Genomic DNA, 19,624 nt, shown 5'->3' on the forward strand with positions numbered 1-19,624 from the left:
AAAGAACACAAGAACATATGGCTTGAGAAATACTGGCTGAGTTTTTGGCCAGATTACCTTGAGAGAACAAGGAATCAAGCACACTGGAGAGTCCTAAAAACAATTTATAGTTTAGACAAATATCTTTAAGTGTGGTCTAAGCATTCTTGAACCTTTTTCTGGACAGGAGCTCAGAATTAGACAGCTTTGCAATTCCCTTTCATTTATCTCCTTAAATCTATAGCAATGTAGACCTAGTGGCCTGCACTCAGCTCAAATATATTCTTTGCAATTTTCTGCAGGGCAGCAACATCTATTGATTGAAGCCTAAGAGCAAGTTACTGGGACTCTAATTTTATGCCTGATCATTTACCACCCAGTTTTCAGTGTCTCATCTAACTTATCTTCCTCATCTTCTCTATATGTAAAAAGAGATTATAATATTATACTTATAATTGAAAAGAATAATAAATAAGCATTACATCTACAAGTATATGTAAAATTATGCTTATATTTATATGTGTTGTTTTATTATTCATTTGCATTTGATTATTTAATTGGTGTTCTATGTGCCTCCTTGTTATCCATATACGATTTGCATCATTGAGCAGGTTCTATACTGAATTTACAGCTTGCATGTTATAATGGGTTCAACACACCTTATATTAGGACCCAGCTAACCTCAGAAGTCTTTGAGTTGACTGCATTTCTCTTCCACAAAGACAGCAGATGGAAAAGATCTAAAACTGGGCAATGAAAAATCAGTACCCGCTAGGGAAAGGGTGGCGAGTATGTTTAAAGTATGCCAACTGGATAAACTAAAAGTTCTGAAAATTTGCAAATTCAAAATGTGAAAGGGGCAATTATGATTACAGAAAGTTGTCTTCTGTTGGCAGCTAGCCATCAAATGTTCTAAGCCATATAAGAGTAGCGAAGGGAACACAATGTAAAGCCTTTTTAAAAACAATGTTAATAATGTCTGGGGGAGAATGAGAGGAAGTGGAAGGAATAGAATAAGCCTACAGGCTGGCAATTACAACCGTATATTAGCCTGCTACCTAGAAACATACAAGAAATAGCAGTAAACTAGATGGAAGTAGTGTGTATTTACTAGCAGTGGTATGAAATTCTATTATTGATTTGTTCTACCTCCAAGCAAATCACTTTGCTTTTCAGTAACATTTAGACACTTACAGGCAACAGCTTTCTTTACATCAGTTCTCAGCCCTATGAATAAAGTACCTACTTTTTTTTTTGTGGCATACTTAAGTCTTTACCTGAGGATTAATTATAAGTACCACTACCACTTTTTACTTAGGATTTCTAAATGAGTTAATGCAATCATCTCATTAGCTCAATTTTAGTAACATATGTAATTATATATCTCATCCGCTCCTATGTGTGAAACACATCGGTGTGGAGCACTACTCGCATGTGATCTGAAACAGGCAAAACGACTTCAAACAAAAAGTAGAGTAAGAAAAAGCACATCAAACAGGGAAGAGGGCACACCAGAAATCAGTCAGAAAAGAACAATAAATTATTTCTTATATATGACATCACAGTAGCTATCTAGAAGTAGACCTAAGTAATTTGCTGATGAAGTTCACAGGTGATTCTTACATCTGCGAGGTTAGAAGTGTATTAAAAATGGACCTAAAGCAGTAGAGCTGCAGAAAATAGTGGTGTCGGAAATCAGCTACTAAGATTTCTGAAGACTGCTACTTCAAAACTCAAATGTTGAATGAGAAAAAGCACTGGAAAGCAGTATAATTAAGGCTTGCCATTTCTATTAGAAGTAATAGGAGAGAGCTCATTAGAAGTAAATTTTTTGCAGTTTGAGACCTGAGAGAGACCATTGGAACTATGAACATGGAGGAATTTCTTTAGAGAGAGGTAATGAGACCCTTTATCATTGGGATTCCATGTAAAATATTGCATTCATTTGTAGTGTTTAACTGTAATAGAGACTGAGGAAATGGGAGTTGTTCTGAAAAGACCAACACAGTTCTTCTGGAGTGGTTAATGAAAGGCAGCTGTACAGGTAATACTTGTGCAATTAGCAAAATGATCTAAATGGAGAAAATTTGTAAGAGTCCCATGAATAAATGAAAAGGATGCTTTTACCTCAATAGGAGGAAAAACCTTCTTTCAGGGGTCTAAATTCAATAACAGTATAGTCTGCAGGGAAAAAAAGCACAAACTTGCTCGACACTTGTAGAACAATGGTAGAAAAAGTTTGAGAAAATAATACTTCATTGGAAAAGGGAGAGGTTACGCAATAAAATGTTTCTCACTGTAATACTCTTGATTAAAGAAATGGTGGCCAATAAGTAAGTCTCTGATATGCAGAGGACATATTATCATCCCATAATATGGATGGAGCTAGCACCGGAAAATACTGGTGAGCTCATGAGAAAAACACAGTCCAAAGTTTGCATCAAATATCCAATAGAGATTATTACTCCCATTTTCTGAAGGGCTACAGCTAATTTATTGAAGTTCATCAGCTAAAAGTTTTCATTAATTGTTTTTAAGTCATGGAAGATGCATTTGGGAATCTCCTTGTTACAGTCTCATTGACACACAAGCTGTGTTGCTAATGACTGCCCACATTCTTAACTGGGCATGACCTACAGGTCATTAGCAAAATAAAGACTAGTGTGCTTAATGTCACACACCTATATATCAGTCCCTTTCATACAGTTTATGAGCAAACTTCACACTTGGAGGGTTAAAATGAATGATTGCTAGGTAAATGACTTTCCTATACCTCTAGATGGAAACAAACAAAAAACAAACAAACAAAAAACCAAAAAAAAATAAACTGTCATGAATGCAAGATCACCATGGTTCCTGTCAGTCAAGCCCTATTATTTCCGTTTCATTCACCATCAGCAATAACAGTTCTGAATTCTAAATGTAGCCAGTAGAATGGAGTCCAGAGTATTTGCCACTGGAGGAAGTATGTTGCAATTGTTGAAAATTCCTTGCAAAAATTCCAGCTTTATTCTCAAGACCTCCCTGCTCTATGGCTAATCAAAATACTCTACTTCCACCCAAGAAATTCAATGTTTCATAAATATGGCATAATAAATTACACCACAACTATAGCTATTGGATACTGTAAGAATTAATATGACTTTTTATTCATGCTCCATAAGTGACCTCATTTTTCCTAGGTTACATGTTTCTAAGTAGGCTTTTGCATCTCATTTTAGATTCACTGCGACCTAGATGAGGAACTGAAGGTCTCATATTATTTATGACTCTGCCAACTCTGGTTTTACTTATTTTTCATGATAAACAGATCTGAAAGTACACTGGCCTTTTCCCAGGAGCTCAGTAGCCCTTCCATAAAACACTGGACAAAGTGTCTGATTTACTTTATGAAATTGCTAATTTCCACATCTTCACTGGTGTGTATGAACTGTTTCAACTTTCTCTTGTCCCTCTAATTTGCTGTTAACAACTGGCAGAAGTTCATTTCACAGACCACTAAAGCCTTCCCTCATAGCAATATCTCTACTTGCTACATGGCTGAGGTACACTTGGAACTAGGAATAAATCTCATACATGCTCCATCTTCTCAAATCCTATCTTTGACAATGGGATTAAAGCTCTCTTAAAGTTCAAGTGAGTCATTGGTTTCCTCCTGATCTAAAGCACCTACAAAAACTACATTTGTTTCTTTATCCCAAAGGCAAACTAAGATAAGGGATTTAAAATTATGTATACCATGCACAGGATGTCAGCCCAAGCTGAAGCAGAGATCCACCAGCTGTGCACTTCAAACAGAATTAAAAAATTGTATAGACATATTCCAATGAGAAAATAAACTCCTGTACAAAACAAAGCGCTCTCCTTGTTAGTTTGGGCAATGATAGTACTTTAACTAATTAGCAGGGAATATAGAAAACAATGAAAAGATTTTATTTTTAGCCATAGGATGCATCAACCCTTTTGGAGGGATCATGCTACATGTATTAGAGCATATTGTCAGGTGTGTACTACCCAAGGAAACACAATATTCCCACAGTCCTGCAATTTACTGTATCTTTACAAATAACACTTTAATTTTAATGAGTTCTCTTTTCACAAACAGTAAAAAGTGTTAACCTTATCCATAGATACTGACCTTCTCAAATTTATCTAGAAAATTAATTCACCTGTTGATTTTAGCACAATTTCAGTAAGATATTGCCCATTCTTTTGGGGGAGGGGAGAAAAATGCTTTTTATTAGTCAGTAGTTTGTGCTTCCACTGTCAAAATGTTTTTGGAAATAGTATTCATACTCATATATTAAAGCTGTAACAGGGTAAGTCACCAAAGGACTTTAGTATAAATGATCATCAAGGTTTCCATTTTTGAATACATGCACAAAATGAATCAGTTGCTTCACTTCTCTTGAATTCCAGACTGAAACAGTGGAATCAGAAGTTTTGCAAAGGATCAGGAATGCTTGTATTTCATTGATGTATATATAAGTATTGAAAAATACTACTTTTTTGAGAACTGTGCATATTTTAAAAAAAAAACTAATTTAATAAACAATATGCCTCAAATTTATACACATGTGATTTACAAGAACTCTGCAGCACACTGTTTTGAAAATTGGGAGTTCTTGGCATCAAAACTGTTTCTGAATAGGTATTGTGTACACATCTCTCTATTATGCAGCTCCTAGCACAACAGATCCTTGATGCAGCCATTTGAGGTCTCTGGCAATGTTAGACACACAGTTAAGTACAGATCACTAGAGACAAGATTCTCTTCCATTTCTAGATGCACTCGGATACAATTTGACCACCTTTGTCACAGAAGGACATGGAGGACATACAACGTTAAGACTGCGGTTCAGTGTCTTCTGGTGAAGAATAATTCTTTGGATCAGATGCCTAAGCTTTAGGCTGGTTTTGCTGTAAAAGTAACAGATATTTTGAAATCCCTGTTTTCCTCCACAATTCTCTAACACATCATTTTCAGAGTAGTTTATGATATTCCTACAGGATTCCAAGTTACAGCATAGGACTAAGAATGCATGAGGATGTAATGATTTAATCACAGTAATACTGCCCTCTGACTAAACCCCTTGAGTAGTATTACTAGGCTAACATGCACCAGAACACAATAAGACTTCCATTCCACTCTCCTATAAATGGAGTTTGAATATTTCTTAGTTCATTGTAAATAAATACAGTAAATTTCAACAGTTTCTGACATCGTATTTTTTAAGTAAGGGAAACTTTGAAAGACAAGGGCTTTGTAAAGATGAATTTATTACTTTGCTTACTATCCATGCAAACTTAGGAAAAGGGGAGAAAGGGATAAAACTTTACAAGTGACTTCATAAGGAGGGAAGAAAGTATATTTTCTGTCCCATGCTGAAGTATTCTGACAAAACTAACAAGTGAAAGTCTTACAGCTTTCCATCACTGTTTAGAACTTTGATCAGTGATTTTTGCAATGTAAAACCACCTGTTTCCTATATCCTGGATTCCTTTTCTCAAAAGCACAGAAGTTGACAAAAAAGTCCTACCACTGACCCATCCAAGGCAAGTTTAATATATTGATCTTTGCTCAAGAGCATGATCCATGTATTTTTGCAATAGGAATAATTGGTTTCATTAAAATATCCCTATTTGTGACTTCTCTATGTAGTGAAAATAAGACACAAAGCATGCTTTAAATGTGTATAAAAAAAAAAATGAACAAAACCAGTCTCTTCATTTCTTAAAAATAAATAACTCAACCTTCTTTAATCCTAAAAATATACCTTTAGAGACATACACCTTTATTACGCCTAGAATTAGTGAGTTATACTGAGACAACATTTGCCTGGCCTAGCACTCCATTAAGGCATTTTTCATGTGGAAGACCCAGATACCCATACATACATTGTTTAACTGAACAAATACATTCATGTTCATTAAATGCCTTTTTCAAATGGTAAAACAAAAAATATTCTTTAACAAAGTTAGCAAACACAAAATATTTCCCAAAGAGATTGAATGAAATGCAATGAACTAGCACCTAAGTAACACATTATATATTTTGATATTAGACCACTCTTTCAGAACCAGATCACCAAAAGAGCCCTTCCAAAGTCCAAACTGAAGAATGTTTATGAAGAATAGCAAGTTCTTCAAAGGCTCAAGACTAAAAAGTAATATGACTGACTGTGACAGAGGCAGATAAAGTACCAATTACCACAATTAAAAGGATCAAAACCATTGCATGATGAATACTTCCTTTTTGTATTGATGTTACTGGAAAAGTTGATAAAAATATATATGTGTGAACAGAATATATATACTTCATATATTTATGGGAAGTTTTAAAAAAGAAAGAAAATAATGAAACCATACCAGCAATAGTATTTCACATCCATTTTTCAGAACTATAAATGAGAACACAAAGCGTGTAATGCTCAATTATAATACAGATTGCTAAGATTGCTAATCATATTCAACACTGGAATTCTACATACTATTAAAAGGAAATTTGTATTGAACTCAATAGCAAAATTCCCATTGACTTTAACAGAGCCAAGATTTTACTCTTGATTATAGCACAGATTACTTTATGGTGTATATCCAGAACAGTTACTTTCCATAGAGCACAAATGAGGAAACACGACCAGTATAATCACAATTCCTGTCAAAGAAAAAAAAATGTATCTTATATCTGAGCATATTCCTGAATGAGATCAGAATCTGGACTGTATGGCTTGGACAATTTCTTTCTCCAAATCTACACAGGGTCCAGGGTCACAACGTTGTCTTGGGAAATGTCATATATAATGAAGAAATTCCCACAAGCATATTTGTTCGAAGGAGCCAAAGCAATAATAATATGGAAGTCTCCTCTCCTACTCATACATCAATGGGAAAATATTTACTTGTCAATAATGTTATCCATTTATTTAATTTCATTCTGTTTCATTCTCATTTCGGTTCTGCACATTTCAGCAACAGAGGTCCACAACTGGAAGTTGTTTCAAACTTCTCACTTCTTGAAACATTAGTGGAGTGTTTATTGGGACTTTGGAGAAGCTGTTCATGATGCTGTGCATATTTGGAAGCTGACCCATATCTGCATTCACAGATTTGACACAAGAGCACAAAACCTGGGAGTGAGGGTGGAAGGGGGAAGGAAGCATTGCCAGGAATGATAATTCTGAAAGATATGAGATGAAATACTGAGTTCTTATTTCGGCAGCCTTCTTTTAGGTATGGACTCATTATAGTTGCTGGTTATCTGGATGCTGGGGGTAAAGTATGCCACTATACACACACAGAAAAAATATATGTATATATAAAAGCTATGAGTTTTTTGTCTATAGGAAGAAAATTCCCTCGTACCATAAAAAGGGATCTCTTCATTCCATAAAGAGAGATCAGTGCCTCAGAGGAGGCTAGAATTAAGGCAAAGGCAGGCCTGTGTACACAGAGAGTGGCTCCATGTTTCTCCGCTTCTAAATGATAATGAACCATTTCAAATAAAGCCCTGCTCCTGCAGTTTCTTATGCAAGTAGGGGCTTCCACTCAAGTTAGCAAGACCCTTCAGTAATGAGATCTGCTCACTAGGAATAGGGCCAGAGAAATTTTTGTATATTCTACATCTATGTCTATATGTATTTGCACACACACGCACACACATGTACATATACACACAAACATGCACACACAGAGATTTATAAATATATGTATATATATATGTACATATGCAAAGAGACAAGATTGAAAACCATGTCAGACTTGGAATGTTATCCATTTGTCAGAACCATTTAAACTACTATCTACACAGTACATACTGAAACTCAACTTTAAGATTTTTTATTTTTATGTACAGTTCATTTTTTTCCTCTGGAAATAAAATATCTAAATACAGACAGACTGTAATGTTTTATATGTATAGTTTTCAACAATACTTCAGCTGGATAAATGCTTTGTACATAGTTCTGTCTTTTAATGGAGTTTACAGCTACATTGATAAAATGGATTCCTCATTTCCTTGATTGTTTTTAACCAATAACAAGCAGAGAGACGATTACAAGTTAATATTAATAAGCAGCTCAAATAACACTGGTTAAATTATGTACAATACAAACCATTCATACAAATGAAGACTAGGATATTGAATTTGTTACAATATTTTGTAATAAAGATAAGACAGCCACTTATAACTTACATGTTCTCTGCCTTCTTAGAGATCAGTTGGAGAGTTTTTAAGTAGCTTAGCTGGCCTGAACTCAACCAGGTTTAAAGAATCAGAGCTTAAAGAGTCAGAGAAACAAGAAATCAGAATGTCTGCCCGCATGTAAATTCCAAATGTTTGCCCATCTTTAGTAACAGGCTCGCTCCATGGAAAAAGAGCCACGTAACACCACCTCGAATGTGCCTACTGTATGCTGGAAAAAAGTCACAATGCTTTGCTGTGTTCATATAATAAGGAATACTGAACTCTAGACACACATTTTTCCCATTTTAACAAGTATTTACTCCTACAGTATTATTTACCAGTACAGCTACTCCAAGCGGTAGAATGCATGAGTGGGGATTATTGATTGGCGTGTACTCAAAGGACTTTCAAAGAGATTTCCGTAACAGTCTGTGTTAGAAACCATTCTCTGTCTAGTTAATCCATTTTGCTTGATCATAGGTTATCCTGAAACCTTAGGTATCAGACAATGAAAGCTCTCTTAACAGGAATCTCAATAGACGTGAGCTGAAAAGAGTGTGTGTCTCTGTGTATGTGTATGGTTTTATTTCAAATCCATAGTGATTTACAACTAGATTGATACATGGAGCTGACTGGGCAAAAATTACATTAGATTGTTTTCCACTAACATATTTGCAGCCATTTGACATCATCATCAGCGGGTAGACACATTCCAGGCAATAGATGTGGCCTTCCTCCTTGAGGTTACAGCCCTGTCATACGACCACTTTTATTCCCCAGGCTTCAGTCTCAGACATGTGTTGGTCCTCACCCTGATGGGAAGTAGGGTGTGTCACTGTGATAGTTGTAATCAGGACACACCTTCTGTACTAGTTTATAATCTGTACTATAAAAGGAAATGTAAATACAGATTACTTTAAAGGGCTTGGAGCAGAGCCATGACACGTGGCTCTGGGTCTGCTCCTGATAACAGGTTTTTGAAGGGTCATAGTTGCAGAGTGTGTTCTTGGTAGCCTTGTCAACCTTTTCATACTCGATTCGACAGTTAAAGGACTTGGAATCTTTGGCATCAATCACCGTCTGTTGTGCCAAGTCAAATTCCACTATTTTTGTAGGGGGCACTAGGCTGACAGATACATTCCCTTGACCAGTGGAGTTATGCCTGAAGTAAACACTAAACGTCCCATTGCCATGGTCAACGATTTTCCCCGTTATTAACAGATTTAGCTTCACAGTCTTGATGTTGGAGTGAAAATCGCCCCAGCCAAACATTTTCTTAAATTTCCCAGTCTTGACGATGGGCCGTCTCTTTGCTCTGGGCCGAGGCTCTTGCAGGTCTGTGGAGTTCCTCAGCCAGTCCCAGAGATCTTGCTCAGAATAAGTTTCTGGGGCATCGTATCGCAGGTCCAAATCTGTATCGTTTTCCTTTCCACGAAAAGTCTGTGACAGCAGTCGGCTGATGGACAAGTCTTTGCTACTTTCTGTCCATATGTGCTTTAGTGTGGATTTGGAGCTTCCTGATTTTAGTTCTGTTTTTCCTCCATTTGTTAAATTTGCACAGGTAACCTGAAAAAGAAAGAAGGGAAGAAGAAAAAAAAGATATATTGAGATAAGTAATACAAAACCCATAATTCCCACCTGAGGCGAAAATGATCAGGTTTCAAAATCATAGGGAAATTTTTTTTAGAAATTAAATTATATCTCTGTACTCAGTAAAACAAAACAGAAACATCTATTTTCCTCTTCTTTCCAAGTAGTCATTACTTAATTCTCCTTTGCCAGTCTTTTATGCTGGCCTTCAGATTTAATCCCAGCCATTCACTTTACTCTTCAGCCTGAAAGCTACTTCTGCTATGGTGCCTGTAAGTGATGAGTATGTAATGAAGTACTGCAAGAACTAAGGTACACAGCCATGTCATCCTCCAATCTGTATGTGGCTTTCACTGGCCATTTCTCTTCTCAGAGTGAAGTACTCTTGCTTGAATGTTCCCTCTGCAAAGTGACTGTGCCTTCCACCATCCCTCACATTCATTTATTTTTGCTGCCCCTGGAGCCCACTGTCAGGGTGCTATCTTGGTGGTGCCAGACTGACCATGCTCAGAGTCCGTGTCATTATAAATCTAATAATAGTAATATAATTTCCCTACTCCTTTTACGAGTACACATTGGTCTGTGTTCTTGACTGGGAGCTTCAGTCACAACTACAATATAAATACTAGAATAATGAAAATTTTAATGAGTTTTGCGTCAACACTGTACATACTGTGTGCTGTACCTCAATTAATGCAAGAAGAGTCACAGTCTTTTCTTAGCTACTGATTTGCCTTGTCTGTATCTAGTATGACATGCATTTCTCCTTCCTTACTTCACTTCTTTTTTCACACCTTCCTCCCCAAACCAAAAAGTCATCTGTGCAAGACAGAAAGCTATTTGTGTATTTACAAGAAAAATAGGGCCACCAATTTAAAAGTAGTAATTAAAAAATCGTGCAAAATCACATTTTTAAAAGAGACAAAATCTTGCACCAAGTTCCTACAAAATCATAAACTTCAGAAATAGATTTTCACAGAATTTAGTGTCAGAGCAATTTGTCTTATTTATATTTTTTCTCTTTGCCTTAATTGTGTGGAAAACAGAGAACAGATGCAGCCTCACAGCTGTCTAACATGCAGCACTGGTAGAGAGATCTGACAGAGCGTAGCAGGGACGGCTGGAATTGGCAGGGGGCAGCGGGTGGATGGGAAGGGACCAACACCACCCTTAGTCCCATTTCCCCTAAAAATTTGCACCAGACATACTGCCACATTTTGTAACATTTGGACTGCTCTGAAGAGGCCATCAAACTCCTGACTTCCCTTTTCATGGCTACATAGGAGATTCTGAATATGCCTGTTTTATTCCTCTGTGTTCTGGCACTGATTTACATGCTCCTATCATACTTGCAGTTATATCTTTCTCTTCACTTAAAAATGAATTGAGTGTATTCCCAACCCAGGAAACCCATTGGAAACCAGCTAGTATTTAAATCATGGCCCCTCCCTACTGGTACAACTGGAGGTATATGTCACGGAGGATATCTATCACAGCATGGCCTTTTCATTTCCTAACAATCATGGAATTGAAGCATGCTTTCATTAACGTCCGTACTTTTTCAAGGTCAGCTGAAGGCACGCACGTAAAATCAGTCTAAATTGTCTCAATACACTGATCACATAGGAGGTATGCCCCCAGCCTCTTACAGTAAACAAATAGGTAAATAAATCTGTCACATCCCACACTATACCTCCCCAGTGCATTTCAGGTTGGTGGGCCAGTAAGGGTAATAGATAAAATATGGGTTTTATTTAGGATTGTGCCAAAGATTGTTCCTCCTCTTTTGAATGGAAGGAAGGATTAAAACACAGACTAGCATTTCAATAGCCAGTTTGTAGCTGCATCTTAGCATCAACACAGTGAGCCAGGAGAGAGGCTATAATGAAATGCACTGATGGTGCACTGGTTAATGAAGCAGCAATGAAGATGTCACAGGGAGAGAGAAAGAGACTCAGAATATAATTTTGCTGTGGCATATGGGGAAGGAGTGCAAAATAAGAAGAGAAAGGTGGTTAAAAGGAAAAATGTGCCTGTCTAGCATGAATCTGGCAACCTGCTATGAATCTAAGCAGTTAGCTAGCAGAGCTAGTATACCTGCAATCTGTAGGTAAAATAGAGATTGCTTACCACTATATTTTTCTTTGCTCACAGCTTGTTTTTCCTTTTTTTTCCCTTCTGCATCCAATGATTTGCATTTCATAGGATTACACTACAAGTTCCATGTAACAAGATGTAACGGTATAAAAACATTTTAAAGAGAAGGTCTCTTTTTTTCGGATGTACAAAACTGAACACTGAGGAAAGGAAGCAGGTATTTTCTGAAATAGTTGCTGACTGATCCAATACATGTGTTTTTTTGAAAGCTAGTATATTTCATGGAAATAGATGATTCAGATTCCATGCATGCTATACTGCTTCACACCTGATCTAACAAATACAATTGATTGTTACTGTCATCAATTTTGTAATACCTGAAAGACTTCTGGTCATGCAGTTAGCCCCAAGACCTCTGTTTGTGATTTTCAGTGTGGGTAACTGGCTGCATTCATGATTAAAGGCCTGAACCTGCCCTCCCTAGTCAAGTGTCCGTGTAAGCACTAAAAAAACCAGCCCACAAGGGTTAATAAAAAAGCTCTAGAATTCATTGTTCTTCACTAACATTTTCCAGCCAACTGCTTTTTCATATACTGTTAGTATACTATGTGCTATAGAAAGTAGCTATATTTATCCTCAGAGACTTGCACACCCAATAATACAGAGCACTGCTGTGTAATAGAATTTCTGCAAATGCAGCTGTTATTTTCACATGAACTAGTCCACAATTTTCTTCCATCTCTCTTCTTTCCAACCGCAAGGCTGCCATAATACAGGAAAGATCATGCAAATCCATGAGATTTTGCACTTAGTAGTGTGAAAACTAGCTTACTGAAACATAGACCTATTTTAGCAGTGCCTGAAAAAAGAGCCAATTTAAAATGGCTAATGGAGAGCTAAAACACTGAGCAGCCCAAATTCTATGGTGGCTTTTTTGTCCTCTTCCTTGAGTATATTTGTATATAATTCAGAAACCTGCGTACTCTACCTTATCAATTTGTTCACTATAACCAGTGTTGCCTTCTTTTCCACAGCCAAGTGCCACTCCTAGACGAAACATTGAAAAGTTTGGCCCACTTGTACTGGGCCTGGCTAATACAGAGTTAATTTTCTTCAGAGCAGCTCATACGGTGCTGTGGTTTATATTTTTGACCCAAACCCCGGTAACACACTAATGTTCTAGCTCTTGCTGAACAGTGTTTGCACAACATCAAGGCCTTCTCTGTTTCTCTCTCGACCCCTCAAGTGAATAGATTGGGGGGGTGCACAATAGGTTGTGGGAGGGGACACAACTGAGCAGATGACCTGAACTAACCAAAGAGATATTTCATACCATATAACATTAGCAATTAAAAGGAAGAGGGTTTTAGGGGGGGTTAGCCATCATTTGCTCAGGAACTGGCTGGGCATCGCTCTACCCATGGGAGGTGGTGAGCATTGCCTTTGCATCACTTGTTTCATTTTGTTTTCCTCCCTCTTCTTCCACTTATCCTTCACTTATTAAACTTTTTTTTATCTTGACCCCCAAATATTCTTGCTATTATTCTTCCTTTCCTCTTCCCCTGTCCCACTGGGGAAGGGGGAGAAGTAAGCAAGCAGCTGTGTGGTGCTTAGCTGCCCACCGGGGTTAACCCACAACACCACTACAGTGCAACATATCAGTGTTGTGAAAGGGCTGAGGAGGGGGATTCCCTCCATGACTGCATAGCTAGAAGTGGTTTTGAATGATTATGATGTCAGCAGTGTCTGTATAGAACAATAGTAAGGAGCAAAAAGATTTAGAAATGCTTATCCGATGCTACAAATGTCAGTGGAAAAGCACTCAGTAAGCATGGCAGACTGACCTTTTTGTTCCATTCTTGCACTTTTAGTGGAAAGTATGAATTTCCACTACCTAGTAAAGTTTGCTGGTATCAAAAAGGTACCAGGAGCTGACTGCCTGGTAACTCTTTTCCAACAGATAGTGACAAATTGTTATTCCATTTCTTCTTCTGCTTCTAGGAAGTAGCAAAGACAGTGGTTTCACTAGGCACAATATCCCAAAGCGTCATTAAAAAAGGCACAGAAATTGACCTGTAATTCACTTTTTTACTCCATTAAAATAGAATACTCCATTCATTCTGTATCCTCCTTTTTGAGGGTGAAGATTTTTTTATGATGATGTTTAACATCATTAAATGTCTTTTAATGAATATGTGTAGTTCATTTAGGAGTTCCTAAAGGATAGGCAGTTTATTTGTCTCAGAAATTTTGGAGTTTGCTTTCAAGACACTGAGCCCTGAATGCTTTGTCAGGTCAAACCTGAACATTTGGAGCAGAGAAAACAAAGTTGAAAAGGGATCTCAGGAAGCCATGAAGGCCTCAAGTGGTGATTTAGGCCCTCTTCTCAGTGTAAAATCAACCATAGCTATATTAACATTAACTGAAATTTAAATCAATTCGAGATTTAAAAGAATAGTCATTCGAAGAGGTACAGAATGCCTCTTGATTTCTCACTCTTTTCCTTTTATTCTAGCTCTATTACAGTTCATTACCTATAATTACAGTATTGGTTTAGAAATTATGTATTTATTCCTCTGAATGTATGACTACTTGAGGGCAAATGAAAATGTAAACAAACAATCTAATACTCAGGGTAGAAAATCTCTCTCCTCAGGTAAATAACTAATCAAAACCAAGATTGTTTTTGCTGGCATAGCACTGTAAGAATTTGGCAGCACTGTGTTTGCATATGCTGCGTATAAAAGAATTCAGAATTTTTTTTCCTCGGTCAGATATCTCAGATACAGCCTGGGTAGGAGAGTACTGATGGACATAACTATAAAGTGGACCATTATCAAGGCAGGACAGCACTCCAAAAATTTTAGCTGGATCCAGTTTCCTCATATTAATCCTGTTTATGCAATGGGTGGAGGAAAATCTGGACCTAGTTTACTGTTCTACATTGATCAATTTTTTTTCCTGTACCTGTCTACACATTGTACAAAGGTTCTAGTGGCATGGAAATATTTTATTCAGTGAATAACTTCCAGACAAGTCAAAGCCAATATTCTACAGAAATTTGACCATAAACAGAGAAACTGAGAATGAAAGAGAGTGGACATGATTATAACAGTGGGGAGTAAAACACAGTTGAAGGACTTGCACCTGTTACAAACTGACACTTCGGAAAGGGAGGACAAACACGGAAACACGGAAAACCACATACATTAATATTTCACAGAAACAGACCTCTCTGGTTTTAACTTACAAGCCTTTTTGCTACATGACATGAAAAAATAAGGATGTGGATTGGTTGATCAAAAAATGCAAACTCAGATGAATCTGACAAACGGAACAGCAAATCCTGATCTACTGTGTCAAATGAGAACACAAAAGTGGCTATGCAGGATCAAACCAAAGACTCATTCAGAAAAACGTCCTGTCTCCAACAGCAGCTATAAGAGATGCCTGGAGAATAGCAAGAACATGGCAAGCCTATGACAGTTCCCTAATTTCTTCCCAGCTGTCAAATATTTCTAGTTTCCTCTGCTAGATACTGTTTCTGTATATGTTTTCCATTTCAGTAACTCTCAGTAGGCCGCTCTTCTGTGCATTTGTCCACTCGGACTCTTTGCAAACTTTTAACCTCCATAACATCCTTCAGCAATGAGTTCCACAGCTCCGTTCCCTCTTACTGCCTGTTTTGAACCTGGCTCCTGCCACCTTCTTTGGGGAACCCTTTGTTCTCCAGATGGAAAATTCAGTCTCTAGCCAAATTTCCCATGCTCCCCCTTAATTTTCTTTGCTGCTACTCTTTACATATTTTTTCTACAAATATCAGTGAGTGGAAAATTTGATGATTTCTAGCTACATAAAGAAACCTACTTCTAGCCCACCAGTACATGCCTCAGCTATATCTGTTCATAGCAGTAAACAAATATTGATCACTTTTCCAGTCTTGAGTACCAGCCTCCTGGGTCACACGAATAATCCCTTGTATGGAAGCCATTCTATACCTATACCTTTGAATTTCCTTTTTGTCCTTCTCTGAAGCCTCCTCACTTCTATTCCCAGTTCTGTCTTTAAGATGAGGAGACCAGAATGGTACATGGTATTCAAGATGTGGCAGAACCATGGTCTTGTATGGTGGCAAATGGCCTTCTATTATTTGTTCAGTCTTTTTTCTCTACTAATTCATAATATTTTATTTGGTTTTGATCACTAATGAGCACTGAACTGATGCTTGCATGGAACTGTCATAACCCTAAAATCTCAATCCTATTTATATATGAAGCTGGGATTTATTTTTTCCCCATGTGTTTCACATTACAGTTACTACCACAGAATTTCATTCCTTAATTTACTGCCTATTTACTAATTCTGATAAGATCTTTCTGCCATTCCTTACTGATGGCTCTTATCTTTTCTACTCTGAAATATTTTGTCATCAACAAACTTTCTCACTTACCTTTCCCAGGTCATTTACAAATATATTGAACAGCAGAGGTCCTTGCACAGAGCCCTGAAGAATTCATATGGTGACCTCCTTCCATTACTGACCATAGAAAAAGAAGCATCTGAAGTTTTCAACAATATTTTGTAAAGTAATCACTTGGGATCATTCACTTAAGCATAACTAGAATTTTTTTGTCATACAAAAACCAGAGGGAAGGTAAATTTTTTTACTGTCTTTAAGTTAGGAAATTGAACTTAATATACACTGTTATTGCAATTTTTGTGTAGATCTACCTTAGGATTCATAAAAATCAGCTTAATACTATCAACTGTGCTCAGCTCAGCTTTAAATTCTATATTTTTCTTGTTTTAATCTATGAGCTATCATGTTTGTACCAAATGGCCCTTGTTAGAAAGAAAATGTGGCTACCTGAGCTTTTTTCATCATTCACAAAACAGAGGTTATGCAAGACCAGAAGCTGATAAAATTCAGCTGATGACAGCTGATATAATTCAGTGAAATTTAACATCATTGAGATTAGAGTGCTTATATCAGTTGATATCTGTTTGAGATCTGACTAAGAATCAAAGACTAATTAGAAAATTTGTACCCACACAAAGATGAGGGCACTAACAAAACACTAGAGACACTGCTTTGTTTAGAGACATTATAATTCTTAACAGTTGTTGATCATAAAATATTAAGATATTACAGTGGGCTGTTCTGCAAAAGAAAAATAACTAGCACAAGTTACAGTTTTACAGTGCTCTTCTACACAATGTAAGTTGCCTGTTATAAATAAGTCTGAAAACTAGCAAGTCTCAAATAATTTTCAGGAAAGGCAAAGGTGACAAAGCACCTTCAATGGTTGGTTTCAAATGACAATGCTTAAGAATTACCATGTCAAATTTTGCTTTAGAGTCTCATTTCCTCTCCCTTGCATTCATGTTGACTACGCGCTAAACTGTGACACTGCCGCAAGTCCTGTGAAATCTAACAGACTGATGAAAGAAAGTGGCGGCCTGCCACCACATGTTAGGAAAGAGTCAGAACATGTTCTGTGCCAGCCCAGTCCATGATCTAGGGTGGGAATCACCTCACTGATCACCTCATTCACCTGGAATTCAGGTCTCAGTTCTAAACTATCCATCTAGGCTTATTCCATAATCAATAGAGAGAGAGAAACAGAATGAACTACCTCCTCTGTCTCCACGAGGTATTGATGAACCTTCAAGGATTGAATAAATGCTCTTCATCTAGATGCCTAAGGGTAAGCAAGAAAAATCTGACCTATGGTGCATAGTTTGCCCTGGAGATAACACCATGGAGAGAACACAAAGGCTGCAGGCTGGAAGCAGGACAATGATTGCTCCAGCTAAATGCTTTCTGAAATGCTCTAGTCATGTTCAAGTCCACTGCTCCCTATACATCTGTAAGCACGCTCAAGCTAGTGTTCTATTACTCATACGGCAAGGTGTGCAGACTTGCTAGTATTGCTCCTCCGGTTAGATATAGGAAATTTCCCATCTGAAGGTTTCTTTTCAGAAACAGTATAGCTTTGTACTATTCTGTTATCTTTTGGATTTGATTTAATCACACAAATAATTTTCACAGGTATTTAGAATCTGAAAAACTAGTCTTCTTGAGCCTGTTTTGTTCACTAGTGACTACAAATATGTTTAGTAAGCAGGCTTTTAAAAAGTGTTTAGTCATCTAAAGATAGATAGGCACTTGAAATCAGTCAGGCTTAGATTGTAATTATGGAGACATTTTTTCTGGTAGCAGTGCCCTAACTGGTATTTTTCTCTTTCTCCTTTTTTTCTCGCCTTCACTCTGCCAGTGCTGCCCTCTCAGCTGTGGCAGTACAGCTCTTTGTAAGAACCCATGACTTCTTTTTTCCTTTCACAAACTTCCAGAGTAGAAATCAGACTCAGAATTAAACATCCAGGCTCCTCTAAGTGCCTGGAAAAGAATGGGAACTTTGAACCAGGCACCAAAACCACAGATCCACGGCAGGAAGTGATGAAAAGCCAGCCCTAAGAAATGTTCCACACTTTTTCTGGAAAGCCAGGGTGAAGACAGGCACTGCTGTCACTCTTGTCTTTCAAAGAAGGAATCTCATTGTTTTTCCTTCAAAGATGTAGCTCCTAGAGAAAAAGGAAGCGATTGCCATTGTCTATTTAATTTCAGAGCTTGAGAACATTGGCAAGTCAAACCAAAAGTCCATCTAGTCCTGTACCATGTATCCAACAATGGCTAAAAGTTGGTTTTTGTCAAAGAATCCAAAATCAGGGAAAGAATATACTACTTCTACCAGAAAATCTTTCCCATCTTCAAGCCTTTGCAGATCAAGGACTTCTTAAGCTGGATTTGTGGCTATGAATTTAATAACTTTCAACAAATATCACTTACAAGAACTTGCCTGTTTCTCTCTGAAATTTCCAGCATCTTAAACACCCTGTGACCAGTAGTTCCACCTCTTAACTTCAGATTATCTGAGGAACCTTCTCCCCCTATTTGTTTTGAACAAGTCACCTCCTCGATTCATTTGATGCCACCTAAATTCTTGTCCAGCAGGCCACAACAAAATCTAGCAAGGCAACAGCATTTTTCCTGTGGGGTTTGGGCAGAAGCTTGGTGCCTGGATGCTCAGGCCAGGCAAAGCTGTAAAAGTTTATGGCTGGCACTAGAGGAGCTTCCAGGTCAAAAAAAGGAGGTGTTGTTTGAGTTATAGGTACTTCCAGAATTAGGCAGCTCCAAAGGTGGTAGTCAAGGGGCAGCATAAAACTGTGGGTTTGGAATACATAGGAAATGTATGGACACTATTGGCAAAATTTATGGGCCAAATCCTGACCCACCACTAAGGTGAATTGTAAAAATCCTAGAGGAGCAGAAGGATTAACATAGTGTGGTATTATGTAGCTTGTTTTCATTTTCTTGCCTAGTTAAGGCAGAACGGGAGGTGTTTGGTTTGTAAAACATTATTTCGCTTTCAATTTAGAAAACATTATGCTATCCTATATAATAGTCTGTGAACTGAAGGACCAAATGAGTTACAATATTCTGTGAAAATCTTCACATTACAATTTTACAGCTTTCTGCTTTTTGCCTTAGAAGTGCAGGAATTCAGCCCACATATTTCTAATGGTGGAGATGCAAGTGAATTTATAAAGATTTGTAAAAGGATTGAAATATAACTGTATGAAATATCCTATTAACTCTTGCCCTACGTTTTACATTTTTAGAAAGAATTTAAACTAAACTCTTGAAGCCTGCTGCCTATGTTGTCATTAAAGATTTTTTACTTCAGTGGATTATGACTTTTGAAAATCCAG

General features: G+C 37.3%; 1 protein-coding gene across 1 annotated transcript; it reads right to left on the minus strand.

The window, feature by feature from the left end:
• Positions 1–7,796: 7,796 nt before the first annotated feature.
• NXPH1 (neurexophilin 1) lies at positions 7,797–9,793 on the minus strand. The gene has a single exon (XM_009326128.1). It carries the CDS (start codon positions 9,791–9,793, stop codon positions 8,972–8,974), a length of 822 nt encoding a protein of 273 aa, XP_009324403.1. The 3' UTR covers positions 7,797–8,971.
• Between the last annotated feature and the right edge of the window lie 9,831 nt (positions 9,794–19,624).

Source organism: Pygoscelis adeliae, unplaced genomic scaffold, assembly GCF_000699105.1.
Source record: "Pygoscelis adeliae isolate BGI_AS28 unplaced genomic scaffold, ASM69910v1 Scaffold15, whole genome shotgun sequence".
NCBI classification, from domain to species: domain Eukaryota; kingdom Metazoa; phylum Chordata; class Aves; order Sphenisciformes; family Spheniscidae; genus Pygoscelis; species Pygoscelis adeliae.